This window comes from Diplotaxodon limnothrissa, linkage group LG16 (assembly GCF_057381915.1).
Source record: "Diplotaxodon limnothrissa isolate DT_005_m linkage group LG16, D_limnothrissa_male_GT1.1, whole genome shotgun sequence".
In the NCBI taxonomy this organism is placed as follows: Eukaryota; Metazoa; Chordata; class Actinopteri; order Cichliformes; family Cichlidae; genus Diplotaxodon; species Diplotaxodon limnothrissa.
In genome coordinates, this window is record NC_140611.1 from 7,071,195 (window position 1) to 7,086,940 (window position 15,746).

The 15,746-nt window shown below is 40.4% G+C and overlaps 1 protein-coding gene across 1 annotated transcript; it reads left to right on the top strand.

Annotated features, from left to right (window-relative positions):
• Positions 1–14,332, top strand: sec22a (SEC22 homolog A, vesicle trafficking protein). The gene is made up of 7 exons (XM_085374037.1): positions 1–100; positions 2,184–2,394; positions 5,631–5,794; positions 8,326–8,505; positions 11,217–11,335; positions 11,900–11,965; positions 12,264–14,332. Exons 2-7 carry the CDS (start codon positions 2,213–2,215, stop codon positions 12,462–12,464), a joined length of 912 nt encoding a protein of 303 aa, XP_085230163.1. The 5' UTR covers positions 1–100; positions 2,184–2,212; the 3' UTR covers positions 12,465–14,332.
• The last annotated feature ends 1,414 nt before the right edge of the window (positions 14,333–15,746 follow it).

Below are 15,746 nucleotides of genomic sequence, written 5' to 3' on the forward strand. Positions count from 1 at the left end.
CGTAGCATCAGCGCTGCCTGCGGCTTGCCTAGCTGCCTCAGCTTCCTGTATAGCTACACCTTCCAGATGTGCAGATGATGATGCAGGACGCATTTCCCAGGTATTATATTATTGCTCTGGGTTGCGGATGTGCTAACTAACTAGCTGTTAATCGCCGCGCTGATTAAACTAAGGTTGAAGTTCAATGCTGTTGGTGAACACGCTAATAGTTAGCTGCTAACCTTTGCTAGCTTGTTAAACTGTCCTGTAGATTGTAAAGTCTTGTTTCCACACAAGATAAATTGATCGTTAACACCACCGGCAAACGTTAAAAGCAACGTGTAACGTCAGGTAATCTACCAGTTTATTGTTCGCACATGTAAACATAGCCAACCATTAGCTAATGAAACACTGCTCTTAAAGTTGGGATTAAAGTAGCCGAAAGGTGAGACAGTTTGTCTCCGCAATCTAGTGTCGCTGCCTATTTTTTTTTTAAGTTAATCCAGGACTTAACGTTGTACTCGCGCCTTTTATTTGAGTTGTCTTGAAGTTCTGAGTTGTCTCGCCTTTTTCTCTGGGTGCAGTGAAAGCACTTAAAGCCTCAAATCGACTCCTCATAACCTTCATTCAGTCCGTGGAGCTGTCCATGGTTCTCACATGATGTTTATTGATTACAGAAAATTTACGTGAAGGCCATAGTTGAGTAGAAGAAACCTTTGTTTAGAAAGCCAGTGACTAATGAGACAACATTTCACCAGTCTAGTGGTTTTAGTCTTTCTACAGGGTGCTGAATGTGCATCCAGATAGGAGAAAGTGAAATTCCCAGTAAAGGCTCACCTCAGTTTCCAGTGAGACATCAGAAAGGCAGCCAAGCTCAGTCAGATTTCTGCCAACAATCTTCGTCCATAGTTTGACTTTCTCCATGGTTTGTTTTTTTTAATCAAGGTAAAGTAACGAAACTGGCAGATGCATTGCAAAGGAGATGAAAATGTATAATTAACCATTTCCTAAATCTTCAGTGCTGGTGCAAGATCACCAAAGCCCCCAAAATCAATTAGAATACGCTCAAAATGAGATTTTTACTAAGTAACTTAACACGTAATGAAACTTGCTTTATGCTTTTAGCAAGTCATGTTTGGTAGTGATTGAATTTGGTAACAAACGGACTGCAAACGAATAAACATTTCCTTTTTGAGGCGCTGCTTTAATTTAGAAAAAATGTCTGTTTATAATCTTCCGTGTGTTGTAATTTTACATTTTTTGGCATCCCCCCCCCTGGAAGTACTCACACTCTCACTCTATGCTGCTTTTGTATTACTCACAAGTAGATGGCTGCTTTAAAATATTTATTATATAGTATATCTCCACGGACGACACTTGGCGTTAATATTGTTTCTAAGTGCTGTGATAAAAGCATATAGAAGATATTCCCCGTTTTGTTTGTCTTCTCATCCGACCTTGGTCTGGTTTTGAAGGTAGTTCTTAGTTGTGGTACCTGACACTTCGCTGATTCTGCTCACGTCACGGATCCTGTGGACTTGTCAGTCAAGGAGGAAGGAAATTGACCGGAATTCAAATCGCATGCAGGAGGACAAACGTGGAAAGTGTCCCGCTAACGCACATTCTCAGCTTCTCAGTAGATACCAGTGATTGGAGATTTTGAATGCTAAAAAAATTAGTTAGTTTTAAAAAAATATATATATATCTATATAAATAACTAATTGCACTGTTGTAGCTTGAATACTAAAACAAACTGTTAAATATTTCATGTTCAGATAGATGAGTGTGCAGACATTATCCATTAAGCAATCAAGTGAGGTTAGAGGTCACCACAGTAATCTATATTATCCTGAGAGGAAAACAGTCAGTGTCTGAGTGCTCGGTGTGTTCATCTCAGTTTGTTATTAAACCTCCCAAAACATTGTACATTTACAAAAACCTGATATTTGAGAATTTAATAAGGAACTGATTTTTTTTCTGCCCTTTGTAGAGTGATAAATGGAAAGCAATGCTGTGACCAAAGACTGAGTTGCAACTTAATATAATTTTCATTGTTTCTTTTACTGAAGTATTAGTCATTTAGTCTAAATTGTCATGAAATCTATAAAGCTTTGTCAACACATCAAAATCCCAAGTTCAATGATGAAAAAGCAGAACATTTCCTTGCTGCACTCACAGATCTGTGCCATCTCCCTCGTTTGCAGGCCTTCAGCGAGACTGCCAGAGCTGTAAGATGTCGATGGTGTTGTTTGCCTCTGTGGTCCGAGTCGGGGACGGCCTGCCTCTCTCAGCATCCACTGATTATGAGCAGGACAAAGAGCTTCAGGAAACAAAGAGGCTCCTCAAAGGTCTCTCCAAGAAACTCGGCCAGTTTCCTGACCGCTGCACACTTAGGACTGGACCATACAACATCAAGTAGGTCTTTACTCTTAGCAAAAGATCCAGTTATTCTGCTCTGTTAAATGTTAAATAACTTTTGGTATTAACATGTTTCAAATGGGCCGTTTTGGTGTAAAAAAGGTCTGTTTGGCTTGAGTAAGATAATATCAGTTTAAAGGTGTAGGGTTAGTTTTTCCTTCGATTTTGACTAAAACCTCTTTTGGACAAGGGCTGAAATATTCGCGCATTTTTAAGCATCTGCATTCACTCAGTGTATCTTCAATTCCCGGTATAAAACCAAAATCTAGACAATGCATTTTTAATGACCCATGGGTGGTGAAATAGCCTGCTGTTGACAGTTTTACTGCTTTCTTTCTGACCCCTCTAACACACATGTGGTTAAAGAAAATACAGAAAAAGCGTTTAAATTTGAGCGATTTGACAGCTCGGGCTTCATTTGAGGTGTCAGACGGTTCCTGAAAGCTCTGCTTGTGCTTAGGGAATGGCTTTGAAACTCTCAAGCATTGTTTGTTAAAAGCTAATTAGTCTTATTACGACAGAGGACATGACCTTAGAGAACCTCACCGCCAACCATCAATGGGCCGGCTATACCTTTCAACAACCACAGAGTCTCCTTTTGATACGTCTCTTTAATCAGCGAGAGCTCGAAGCTTCTGAGGAGTGTGGACGTCTAAAGGCTGCTGAAGTTCAAAATGAAAGAGGCGGCGTTTAAAGTCACCAGTTAATCTGTCCTGTGATATTCCCGGTTCTTCAGTGGCCCTTGTCATGTCTGTAATATTTGTGTGTTGTGAAATAGGGCTGAACAATTATGGAAAATAATCTAATTGCGATTTTTTGCCCCAATATTGCGATTGCGATGCGATATGCGATTATTTTTTAAGGTCTTTGTCTTCTGTATTATTAAACAAAGACAAGCAATACATCATATAGTATGGCCAATACTATATTACATTAATTTTAAACTGTTCTTTCCTGGAAGACAGACCTCTGTTATGATGACATGAGGTGATGCATGAATTGATGACTGACATTTTTATTTAACTTCTTCAATCACAACAGTATATTTGAACATACACAATAGTTTATTTTTAGCTTACAAACATCTGAGCATAAAGTGCTGACAAGGAACCCTGGTGTAAACATTAAAATGAAAGTCAGTACAATGTGCAGATTGCAGAAATATACATAAAAAAAAATCAGTGGCTTTACCACACTCAGTTTTTCGACATCTGTGAACTACTAGACAGTCATTCAATTAAAAAATAATATTAAATAAATAAAACTAATAAATAAAAAATACACACATCTTACTGATCTCTGCAGTCAGTAACATTACACATAAAGTGCAAACATAATAGCAATTGTATAAACACACACACAAACACGCCTTTAAATTTTAAAGGCGTGAAATTGGACGGTCTAGCCTTCTGATTAGCGTCACCGCTGTCTCGGTGGAGTTTAATAAACTCGGCCGTCTGCTTCTTGCTATCTAAAATATAACCAGACACTGGCGTAAATTCTCGACTGTCTCATACTTCTGTTTAATAAGTTTTCTGTTTGACGTTTAGTCAGCTGTGTGAAAACCAAGGAGGAACCCACCCGGGGGATTAATAAAGTTTTATTTTATCTAATCTAATAACTTTAATCTCAGCCAAACCGATTTACTCACGAACAAACAAAACACTGAAAAAAGCCCAACAATAACATTTTTAGGTTGTCTAAGTGACTTATATATTACGTTTAACCCGAGCAGCGAAACTCTGCGGTGATCTGAAAATGATGTGCCGGGAGTTGTGCCGTTCTCGGCCGCATCAGTAACCCTCGAGCTCCCGGCTAGCTGTCGAGCTGGTGGGTAGCAGACGCCTCTGAAAACGTCGAAGCACTTTTGCAAATATGGGATATCTTGATAAACCGAGCAGATATTTGATGTTTACACAACTACTTTCTCGCCTGAAAATATGTTAAAAGTTTATTTTGTGACCCAGAAAGATTAGTATGAGTAATTTTAAAACTTAGTAGCGGCCGCCATTGTTGGAAACTGGAGTTTGGCTGGGCCGCGCTATGAATTCTGGGATATGGTAGTAATTTGGACAGCCTTCGGCGCGTCGCTGTGACGTAATCGGTCTACAAATGCGGCCTCAGGAGGATGCAGCCCATGAATTTGGACATGTCCAGAGTATAATCGCAGCCTTTGCGGTTAGAAAATTGCACTTGATCATGTCGCGATATTATCGCAAATGCGATATATCGTTCAGCCCTATTGTGAAAGCTAGATGAAATTCCTTTTTCAGCAGATTTAATCCAGGAGGTTTTAGAACATCGGCTCGCTTGCTTAATGCCCCAAGTTTTACACAGTGATTTAGAGAATGCACATCACTGGAAGCAATTTAGGGACTAGTTTACTTCTGTAATATTTGAACATACTCGCACTGTAAGTCACAGTTATGAATCATCAGTTATATCGTGGGATTTAATCCAGTTTTATTTTAGCTGTTACCCACAGTGGAGTTATGATTTATTTTCTAATATTCGGTGAGGTTTTATAGACACAGTCAGGCAGCTCCGAGACAGATATTGGTAAACATATTCGTCCAGGGGTTTATTGTAAAGCACATTGCAACAGGTTCAATTCAGTGTTTATTATATATGCACCAGCAGCTTGTGAAACTAAAGGGCACAATAAAAATGAATCCATCAATTCAAATTGTGGGTAAGGGGCCCGCCTCCATCCCACCCTTAAACGTGAGTCATTTGCTTCAATTTCTGATGCGTATGTATGTGGCTACTCAGATCAGATTGACTCTCATTCCTCAGATATCGTCAACACCGCGAGTTTTTCTTTCCATGATAATCATCATATTAGTCTCAACTCTTTATTGACATTCAGGTTTCATATCCATTCAGATGCGCTCCGAGCTATTCTGGTAATGTGAACGTCTTTGTGTTTGGGGAATTTAATTTGCACTTAGTGTATCAATTAACACTGCAAGGCCAGCACATAGTTGTTTCTGCAGAGGTGGATTTGGATGCGAGCCATTGTGTTAAATTAACTGTGAAAGTGTGGCGTTGAAGCAGAGATGCGCTTAAATTGTGTTTGCTCTGTGTTTAGAGCTGCAACCTGCAGAAGTCAGAAATGCCTTTGTGTCCCTGGATATAGCTTTGTGTCCTAATTACAGATTCCCAGGGTTTCTGTCGAGAGGAAGAGTGGCGCGCTGCATTAGAGCAATAATATTTGTGTTTGTGTGTTTCAGTTTTACGAGCTCGCTGGGCGTTGGATACCTGATGGTATGCACTGCAAGTTATCCCAATGTTTTGGCCTTCTGCTTCCTGGATGAGCTACAGAAGGAGTTTATTGTCACCTATGACACCAAACGGATCGAGAGTGCCATGCGGCCCTACTCCTTCATCGAATTTGGTGAGTCCGTGGAACTGTGTGTTTCAGCCGAAACGACCATGTGGGAAATATGATGTCAGCTTTTCAAATTAAAACGGGTGCCATGTCTGATGGTACCTATCAGATGTAAAATTGGCCTCATTCTTTACAATATTCAGTTTTTAAAGTTTCTCCTGGGTAGTGCACAAATTTTACAATACGGGGTCACAGTCAGTAAATTTCAGATACAAAAAAGAGAGTTTGATGGCCTGGGACTAGTCAAAAAGTATTTTATGCTACCAAACCTACTTATGACTTCACCTGCGAAACAAAAGCACTACATCAGTCATCGTTACCTAAAAGGTTTTTTCCTTGCCGTCGTTTTAAAGAGGCTTTTGAGGACGGGCCTCACATATTACTCCCAATTACAACAACGAAAACCAATCTCACCAAAATGAAATGAGCTCGAGCTGTTATTGGTGTCAACCATCAAACAAAATTTGAAAATGATCATTTAAAAAACTTGGATGCGAGACAACTAACAAATAGACAAACAAACAAAACTGATTACATAGTCCCCCCCACCCTCCCCCCCACCGCGGGGAGAACAAACTTAAGTATGATCTTATCCACCGATGTTTGAGTTGCACAGAGACAAAATAGCAGTTTTAAGAAAAGCTGTCTGTATTCACATAAACTGTCAGCTCAGTTTGTTATGATCTTTAAATTTGGCCACTGCGCTGCAGGCTGCCAGCAGCTGTCCTACTTTCTGTCACAGCCATACCTGCAGGACGCAGGGGTGAGTCTACAGGGCAGCATGGAGCCTACTCAACTAGATTTACTTCAGAGCTTTGGTAACAGTATTTTACAGATGTAAATAAACATAAAGACATGAATAAACAATTTTAAATATAATTAATAGACTAAATTAGGTTTACATATAAAACATTGTTTTTGTGGACAGTAAAACTGAGACACTGGCCCAGCGTATGAAATAGAGATGGCACGATACCACTTTTTTATGTCCGATACCGATACCGATATCATAAATTTGGATATCTGCCGATACCGATATGAATCCGATATAGTGTGTTTTTAATCAACAAAACTGTTTTTTAAAATATCTTGCTGCATTTTGCAAGTCTGCAAGTTCATACTCAAGTTTAAAACAACAACTACACTAAAGCTATTCTGTTATACCTGTATACAAAAAAAATATTTCATAGTTCAGCAATACTGATCAATCTAATAAACTTAGACCTACACCATCCTCCCTATTCTGGTATTTTAAAGAGTACTTAGCGTAAATATTAAGCAACCTAACTAATAGGGTTCCAACTCCCAGCAACAACAAAAATAAATAAATAAAAAATAGGGAACCACCCCTCACGCTCCACCTCATGATGCTTAATCGACGTAATCAACCTTAATTTGATGCAGTGTGAAAAAAAATGCACAGAAATCAATTATTTTTCAAGAAATATTAAATAGATTCAACATCTTTCTTCAACAAAATTGCAGACTGCACAGATGGTACCTTCCCAAAGTAAAAAGTACTATAGCTTACTAGGGTATATATATTAGACTTAATAGTCACTATGTACAGTAATTGACTTCTATTCATTTTACATCAAATTAAAACTTTGGGTGTCAGATAATTATTTATTAAAAGCTCGACATTTTAAATGAGAATAAGAAAGAAAAGTATGTCTTTGTGCCCCCTTTTCCCTGTTAATGCCCTATCGGCCCCCCTGGCTAAACTTTGCTAGATCCGCCCCTGCACAGTTACCAGCCGTCAGCTACGTAGAAAAAGATCCTGGTGTAGAAAGTAATATTAAATAGATTCTAACAACAGCTTATCAAGCTTAAACATGCTGCTGTTGTTCAGCCGCTGGTTTCCTCTTTCTGGCGCAAAGTGGACCAAAAACAAACGAGAGACAGACTCGCGACAGAAAAGCCGATCAGCTGATCATTAGCAGTTTCACGATTGAAGTAGCAGCCGGAGAGCGAGAGGCAGTCGCTTGTTAAGCTTAACGTGGGAATGCTTTACAAACATTCAGAGATGGACTTACACACTTGCTTTACTTCTCTCGGGGATAACTTTGTCGGAGATGAAATGCCAGGTTGCTAGCGAAGCTCCACATGCTATCCAGACCACCGACAGGTCCTGCATGCCACAGCTGCTCTATCACGTGATGCATACGTTCTGAGGTGAGTTACGGCGTGTTGCAAGTTTTGTGAGGTGCTTTCGTGATATTTAATGGATCGGATTACATTTTTTATTTTTCTCCGATATCCGATCCAGTAATTTAGGTCAGTATCGGACCGATACCGATACGTAATATCGGATCGGTCCATCTCTAGTATGAAATAGCATTTTTGTTATGTAATATGTGATATGCAGTGTTTCTGTCTATTGTTGATCGAAAATGTTTTTGTTTATTCAGAAATCATTTTCCACTTCCACATTAACAGCATCTTGCTGTGTCACACAAAGGGTGCATTTGGTTCTGCCCGGCTTTGCTCTTTGTATTATTAATCAGCTCTTTGTTGTGCTGACTGTTATCCCTCAGACACCTTCATCCAGAAGACCAAACAGCGCTACAATAACCCTCGTTCCCTGTCCACCAAGATCAACCTGGCTGACATGCAGACAGAGATCAAGCTGCGACCGCCCTACCAGCTCTCCCCTGAGGACCTGCGGGCTATCAATGGATTCTCAGTGCACGCACCTTCAAAGTACAAGGGCATAGGTAGGACATAAGCTGCACACGTATGCGTGCAAAGTATGAGAGAGGCTTGTAATGAATTTATATACGTACAGCATTTAAAGATGCATTTATTCATGTGCATAAATATATATACAGGGTGTGCATGTACATTAAATTTAGATATTTAATCTTATTATTTGTATTAATTTTTCATTCTTAACATTGATGGTATTGACCACAAGACTGTGACATGATGTACATAGTTGCTTTTCCCTCAAAATGTTCCTGGAAAAGGAAAACAGGAAGTGCTACATGGCTTTAAAGACTTTCAAAGCAGACTCTGATGAAGACTTCAAGTTGATATGCGTTGCTCTGTTTTGCTTGCTCATTTCAACCTAAACAAAATGCCTCAGGAAGCATCTGTTTTTTTTTATCCTTTATCGAGGTTTTTTGGACAAATCAGAAATATTAACCCCAGAGTTCAGAGCAAGTTTTATACCCCTGCCATTAGAGCTGGGCGAAATGAGATTTTTTCATATCACGATATTTTTTTTTTCATTTCAGGCGATAACGATATATATCACGATATAAGCCAAATAACTATATTTGTAAGATTTAAATGTGCCGTTGCTCACAAGTAAAATGTGAAATAATCAGCAGCTTGTTTTTATTTAAATATTTATTTCCCATAATAAGTTCAACAGGGTAGATGTACTTAAGGAACATGAGACTTTTTCAGATAAATAAAGGCAAATATTGCAAACTACACAAAAGGCAGCCGCTAAAGCGTTTAAGTTTCAAAATAGAACAAACGAAACAGACTAAATTGTCAATTCCACTTAGAAACAAAATATTAATTCTAAAAATAAATCTTAGTTTTTTTTACAGAAGAACAGACAAAACTGACTAACTTTTGTCAATATCAAATAAACTGAGAACTAAAAGGAAATTCTCAATCTCTCCTTGTTGTATAGCTGAGCTTTTCAAACAGTTTTAACAGTTACTTTAGTCTGACAAAAGCCGAATGACGAATTAGCGCTTCCAGTCAGAGACTGAGGCTACGTCCACACGTACACGGGTATTTTTGAAAACTGAGATTTTCCGTTTTCGTTTTAAAAAATAATCCCGTCCACACATAAAGGCAGAAATGAAGGAAAACGCTGCTATGAACATGCCAAAGCAGCAGGTGGCGCTAGATTCCTAACCGTGCAGAAATGTTGGCCAATCAGAAGTCTAGAAGCCTCGGTGGGAAAAAGTAAACAAAGCTGGGGCATAGAAGCAGAACCGAGTCGTATGTGTGGACGGACAGTAACTGTGTGTGTATGTAAGCATTTAAACACTGCAGAGAGTAGAATTAACAGTATTGTAGAAATTCATTTCACCGAAACAATAACGTGGCGCACAGTGTGACGCATGCACCAGTTTATTGTATTTCCAGACTTGCTTTCGGCACAATTTACAGTGCACGCTACTCTGTTTTTTGTCAGACTTGAAATAGCCGAAATACCTTCACACTACGGAACTTCTATGGCTCTTCCGTTCGACAATCTCTCCGGCATTGGAACCATCATCTGTTTTCTCTTCGGTCACGCTCGGTTGATTTTTCTAGTCGGCACACTCATTTCCTCCATTACCCGCTGGCTGCTTCCCAAACAAACACACGTGCGGCTTGGCACTTGTGCTGTACGTAACAAGTCACGCGACGTGACGCTGCGGCTGTGATTGGTTCGGCTCTGCGCTACTTAATTTGGATTGGCTGACCTTTTTTTTTTTTTTTTTTAAGAGGACAAGAGCGGCGAGGTCTATCGCGATAGCTTAATTTCTCTATCGAGTAAAAGTTATATCGCGATACATATCGTTATCGTTCTATCGCCCAGCTCTACCTGCCATGGACGCACGTTTTTCTGTGATAAACACATTTCCCTGGACCCAGGGCCTCTCCACAGGATCCTAGTCCCTTTTGCTTTTTGAGCTGTTTGTTCACGCCTCTTTTGCTTTTATTAAAATGTATTAATATGCAGTTCAGAACCAAAATGATTCCTCATCGCCGTATTTTCCTGTATCTTCAGTGGATTAACAAAGACATTTCTTAATTACAAAGTCTCATTTAAGCCCTAAATATTGAAATATTTATTGAAAGAAAAAAACAAAACATCCGCAGCAGAAGTCATTCAGCTGCTTAAATTTGAAATGGTTACTTTCTGGTGGATTATAAAGGGCAGAGAGAGACTGTGTGATGAGATAGTCATTTTCAAAATGAATCCATTCCGCTGTTGCTTCGTCGTAGCTCAGACCCCGTGCTCTTTACATCGTCCACAAAAACAACCCCTTTTCCCCACTGTCACACCTCAGTTGCCCCAAGCTAAGCGATGCCACCTCGGGTCACTTGTAGCTGTTGTGTTTCCCCCTGACATCCGAGAGAGCAGCTCTCCACGCTCTGCTCACTCTCCGCGGACCTTCCCAGTGTCTTGTTTTTCTGAGAACATAAATCATTTTATCCTGAGGGATGAAGTATGCTAATCTGATAATAGTGACACATTAATTCTTTTACTCTACAAGAATGTTTTGAAAGTGAGATTTGAGAACAGCACATTCTTGGCTTATCTTTGCCATTCAGGGATTTATTCCCTTTGTCCTGCACATAATAGCTTTTACATGTGTATATATATAAATGAAATTTTGTCAAATCTAGTTGCTTTGTTGTTCTTCGGAAAGCAGATTTATCCGAGACCTGCGTCCTTGTTCTCTTACAGCTCCCACGCAGATGCTGGAGCCGGTGACTCTCCCGGGAATCGTATCCTGTGTGCTGAGCATCCTCTGTGGGGGGCTGAACCTGCTGCGAGGGGTCCACGCTATAGAGAGCATACTGCAGGTGAGGGCATTCTAGAAACGACTCTCAGATTCAGTTTCTCTTAAAGGGAAATGAATGCTCAATGCAAGGCTGGTTCTAGTTTGATACTTTTAGCTGTCAGTTTTATTTGTAGCAAGAAACTTAAGAGGACGAATGAATTCCCGAGGGCTGGGAATGTAGGTCCGTCACAGAAAAGCAATCAGGTAGTCAGGAAACGCAGACTTTAAAGGTGGTGGGATTTATTCTAAAGAGAAAATGATGTAAACATCATCCCAGTTTACTAATTATCTGCCTGCCTCAACTTTGACGTCATGAGCCACTAATATCTCCTGACTAACATAAACTTATGACTGATTATGGTCTGTCTGGGCTCACGTCACTACCACATGCCTGCCATTGTGTCCCTTGATAGAGCACCTGTCACATCACACTCTATGAACTAGATTAGATCACAGTACATGAAATGCATGAATAAAGATACCTCAACATGTTCTTGTCATATTGGTTTCTTTTTTTGTCCCTACATAAATGACTAGCGCTTCAAAAAACAACAAAAAAACCCAAGCATTTTCTCTGTGTCTGCAGAATGATGATGAAGACTTTAATTACGTGATTGCCTTCTTCCTCGGCACAGCGGCCTGTCTGTATCAGGTAAGTGATAGTCTGCGGTAAGGGGAGCCCATCACTGGCTGACTAACAGCCCTGCACTTTATAGCTCAGCAGCTTGTCAGCTACACATTAGCAAAAGCTCAGTGCCTTTCGTTCCAGTACCTTCTCTAAAAGATTTTGCTCAGCTTTTTTTGTGCAGCTTCTGATACTAAATGGATCACCGCAGACTGGTAGACACAGTGATGGGCACAGAGACATCAAATGGGATTTCTTATGAAAAACATCCCCTCCGGTCATGTGGTCTGCGCATCGTTCACGCTCTCTGTCTTTCTCCTTTCAGTGCTACCTGTTTGCCTACTTCTCAGTCTGGAGGAACAGCAAGTCCTTCCTGGCCTTTGCGCTCATCTGTCTTTCCAACATGTATTTGTACGAATTGAGGAACATCTGGCAGATCCTCTTTCACGTGGCGGTGGGCGCCTTCATGACCCTGCAGATCAGACTGAGGCAACCGCTTGGCAAAGCACCGGACTACAATGTCTGACAAAAAAAGATCTGAAACTCAAAGGATAAATGGACCTGTAGTCTGAAAATACTGGAAACAAAATAGAGACAAAAAACAAAAAACCAAGCATCTCGATTCAGTGAGAAAAGCCAAAAGCGATCTCGCAGCAGCGCGGTAGCCCTGTTCAATAAACCCCAGCAGCTGTGAACAGATCTCAGTTTGGACTCTGCTGCAGCTTGAATCATTTATGGACCTTACTGGGAAGCCACTGCCCGATAACAATTTTCGACTTCCTTTCAGTGCATCCATCCCACCTGCAGGACGGATGCAGTTTTGCTCCCTCTGCAAGCACCAAGTATTGAAAGCGACGCCACTCGCTGCCAAATGCATCGGCTAAACAATCACATGAACTTCAGTTACTTGTTCAGTTATTTTTCATCTTCTATGTAAACCCACTGGTTCTCCATCAGGTGCACGACTGGTTTCAGTCATGGTTTAAAACTATGCAACGCTGCCTTCTGCACGTGTGTGTCCTCGTATCTTATTTCGTAAGTGTTTGTCATCGTTTAGACCATTCTGCGTATTTATTTACCGACTGATTTCTCTGACGAAGAATTCTCCAGATTTTATGAATTTTGCTTGGTGATCGCTCCACTTTTATGTACACTTGTCTTTTTTTAGTCGCAAAGTAGCTCCTGTTTCAGCCGACGCAAACAGGCTGTTTGCATTCGTACCCTACTTCCTCGCCTACACAGCCTCAAGCATATGCCAGTGTCAAGTGACTGTGTTAATAAACAGGTCTGTGTTGGCAGCGGTATAGATGCATAGCTGCGTTGTCAAAGCCAGAGGCGGCCTGTATCATCTGAACAGCCTCTGGCCTGTTTTTTATTTTATTTTCCCCTCCCACCGAGCCCCTCAGTTCAGACTTGGCTGCCATTTCTAAAAACAAAAACAAGAAGGAAAAAAACAAAAACTCATCTTTCACATTTAGCCTGTATCAAGGATATTGGCAGTGTTCACATTTAACACGATTATGACACAAAGATGCCATATTTATCGTCATCGGGGATTTATGGAGTGATTTCCCGGCGTTCCTGCATCATCCCAACAACTAACAGCAAACAAAACGAGAAGGGGAGAGAATTGAGTTGTGTTTTTCTTTTTTCTCTCCATGAGCAGTTTCAGTTGTGCCGAGGCTGTCATGACGTTTTTCTTTTTTAATTTACATTTTTTATTTATTTTGGATGATCCCTGTCTCACAGGAAGAAGTGAAAAATGAATCAGAGTATAGACGCGTACGCAGCTTTGCTTTCACGTCCATCTGGCATCTGCACTATTGTTCTGTCCAGAGACTGCTGTAACACTTCATTCTCATGTGATTCATCATCTGAATGTTCTCTGCTTTCCAGCATCGGGTGCCACACCTACATGACCTAATAGCTCCTTTTTTTTTTTACCCTACGGCTCAGACTTGATTGGAACTGAAATGTGATTCGCAAACTTCTAGATTGTTCAAATGTTTTCCACAGCAGTAAACGTGTTGTGTGGGTGTGTGCTGTAAAATAGGAAACTTGAAAGTCAAAGATTTAAGTAATCCAAGTGTGGAACATGAATGTGATCATTTACAGGTCTTTAAATGGAATTTTCTAATCTAAACTTTGAATTTATTTGACACTAGAGACCTGTTATGATTAGAATACAAAATCTTGTTAAATGTTAAAGTTATGAAATGTGGAAAACATTGATTTGATTTGATGGGGTAAATGTGTTGGAACGCTAGTTTTAAGCCAGTCTTAGTAGCTCCATATTGGCCATTTTTGTGTGTGTTGCACGTGCACATCATGATGTGATCTGGTCCTCAATTTGAAACATGAGCAAAGCTGTGGAACACCGAACATTAAAAAACATTTCCATTACAATGATATCTTTTTTTTTTATCATAGCACTGTCAGTTTCATACCAAATTCAGGGATATCTGGTACATGTTGCAGTAATTGTGAAGACAAAAATCACTTTTGTTTTAAAACAAAAAAGCAGGGATGCTTCTCCTGAGCAGGAAGTGCTCCCATTTTCACAGATATGTGCTGCCTGACCTGCACAAATTTGAACTTGAATGTCAGCGTGGTGACGATGTGATTGTAGCAACGCTCACATAGTTAGAGGCCAACAGGTTGGCTGTTCAGAAAGGTCACATTCATTAAGTCTGGAGATTTTGTTTGCACTAACATGGGTTTGAATTCCCGGAGAAAAGCAGAGGAAACACTGTTGTTCCTGCAGCTGCTGCATTACAGTCGACGACGATTCTTATTTTATCCGAGCGTGCTCAGTTTAAATTGGGAGGCTTCAGTTTTGATTACAGTCTGGCACTGCTATGTAAATGCACAGCAGGAGTGACCAAGATCTTAACTGATTCCTGTTGGAGATAATAGCCACTGATTTGACTTATAAATACAGATATTAATACCATGACGGATAATGTAACGGGCAGAGCGTTAATCAGGAGATTAGCATTTTTCCTCCTTGTCCTCCGTCATATAAACAATAATCAGTAATAACAAAAAAGAAGACAAAGGACCTCATGCGTAAAGCCTGTCATGCAGTGCTCCTGCCATCTGTTGGTGAGCTACGTGAACATGTAAAATGACTCCCAGGATAGAGTGCAGTTAAAACAGAGGAGACACCTGAGCTTTCCACACATTTAAACAAACCTTTTGTTTATAGATTTTGGCTTTGTGCTGCTGAAAGAGGAAAAAGTCTTCCTCAGCCTGTGATATTTTGGACAATGCACCTTTCCAAGCTACAGCGTGTCCACATACATTTGGTCACTTTTGTTTCTTATTTAAGTCCGTAGCTTTGGTATTGTGTGCCAAAACGACAGCTTGCACAAAGTAAACACCAGCATCAATCTAGATCCATAAGAGACCTGACAGCACAGCAGAACATGAACAAGAATCAGATCTCAGGGTACCTGTGAAACCTCTCAGCAGTTTATTTTACTATAAAAAAACAGCATAATGTTTAGCATGGCAACAAAAACAATCCACAGTTTTGTCTCTGAAGCCATTTGTGTCACAGACACGGCCACCTCGTGTCAAATAAAAAGCGAATGAGAATGCTGTACTTTGTAAAGATGGATCCACTCAGGCACCTTGTAGTCACGCCCCTCATCTCTGGTCTGTGCCTCTCCAAGCCCCTCGTGTTCCCTAATGGCACATTCATGCACAGTGAACAGTAGAAAGAGGGGGGTGACGTGGGTGTAGAATGGCAGTGCATCCAATTGGAATCATATGGAATGACACCTATAGGTATTAGCCGGGGTGT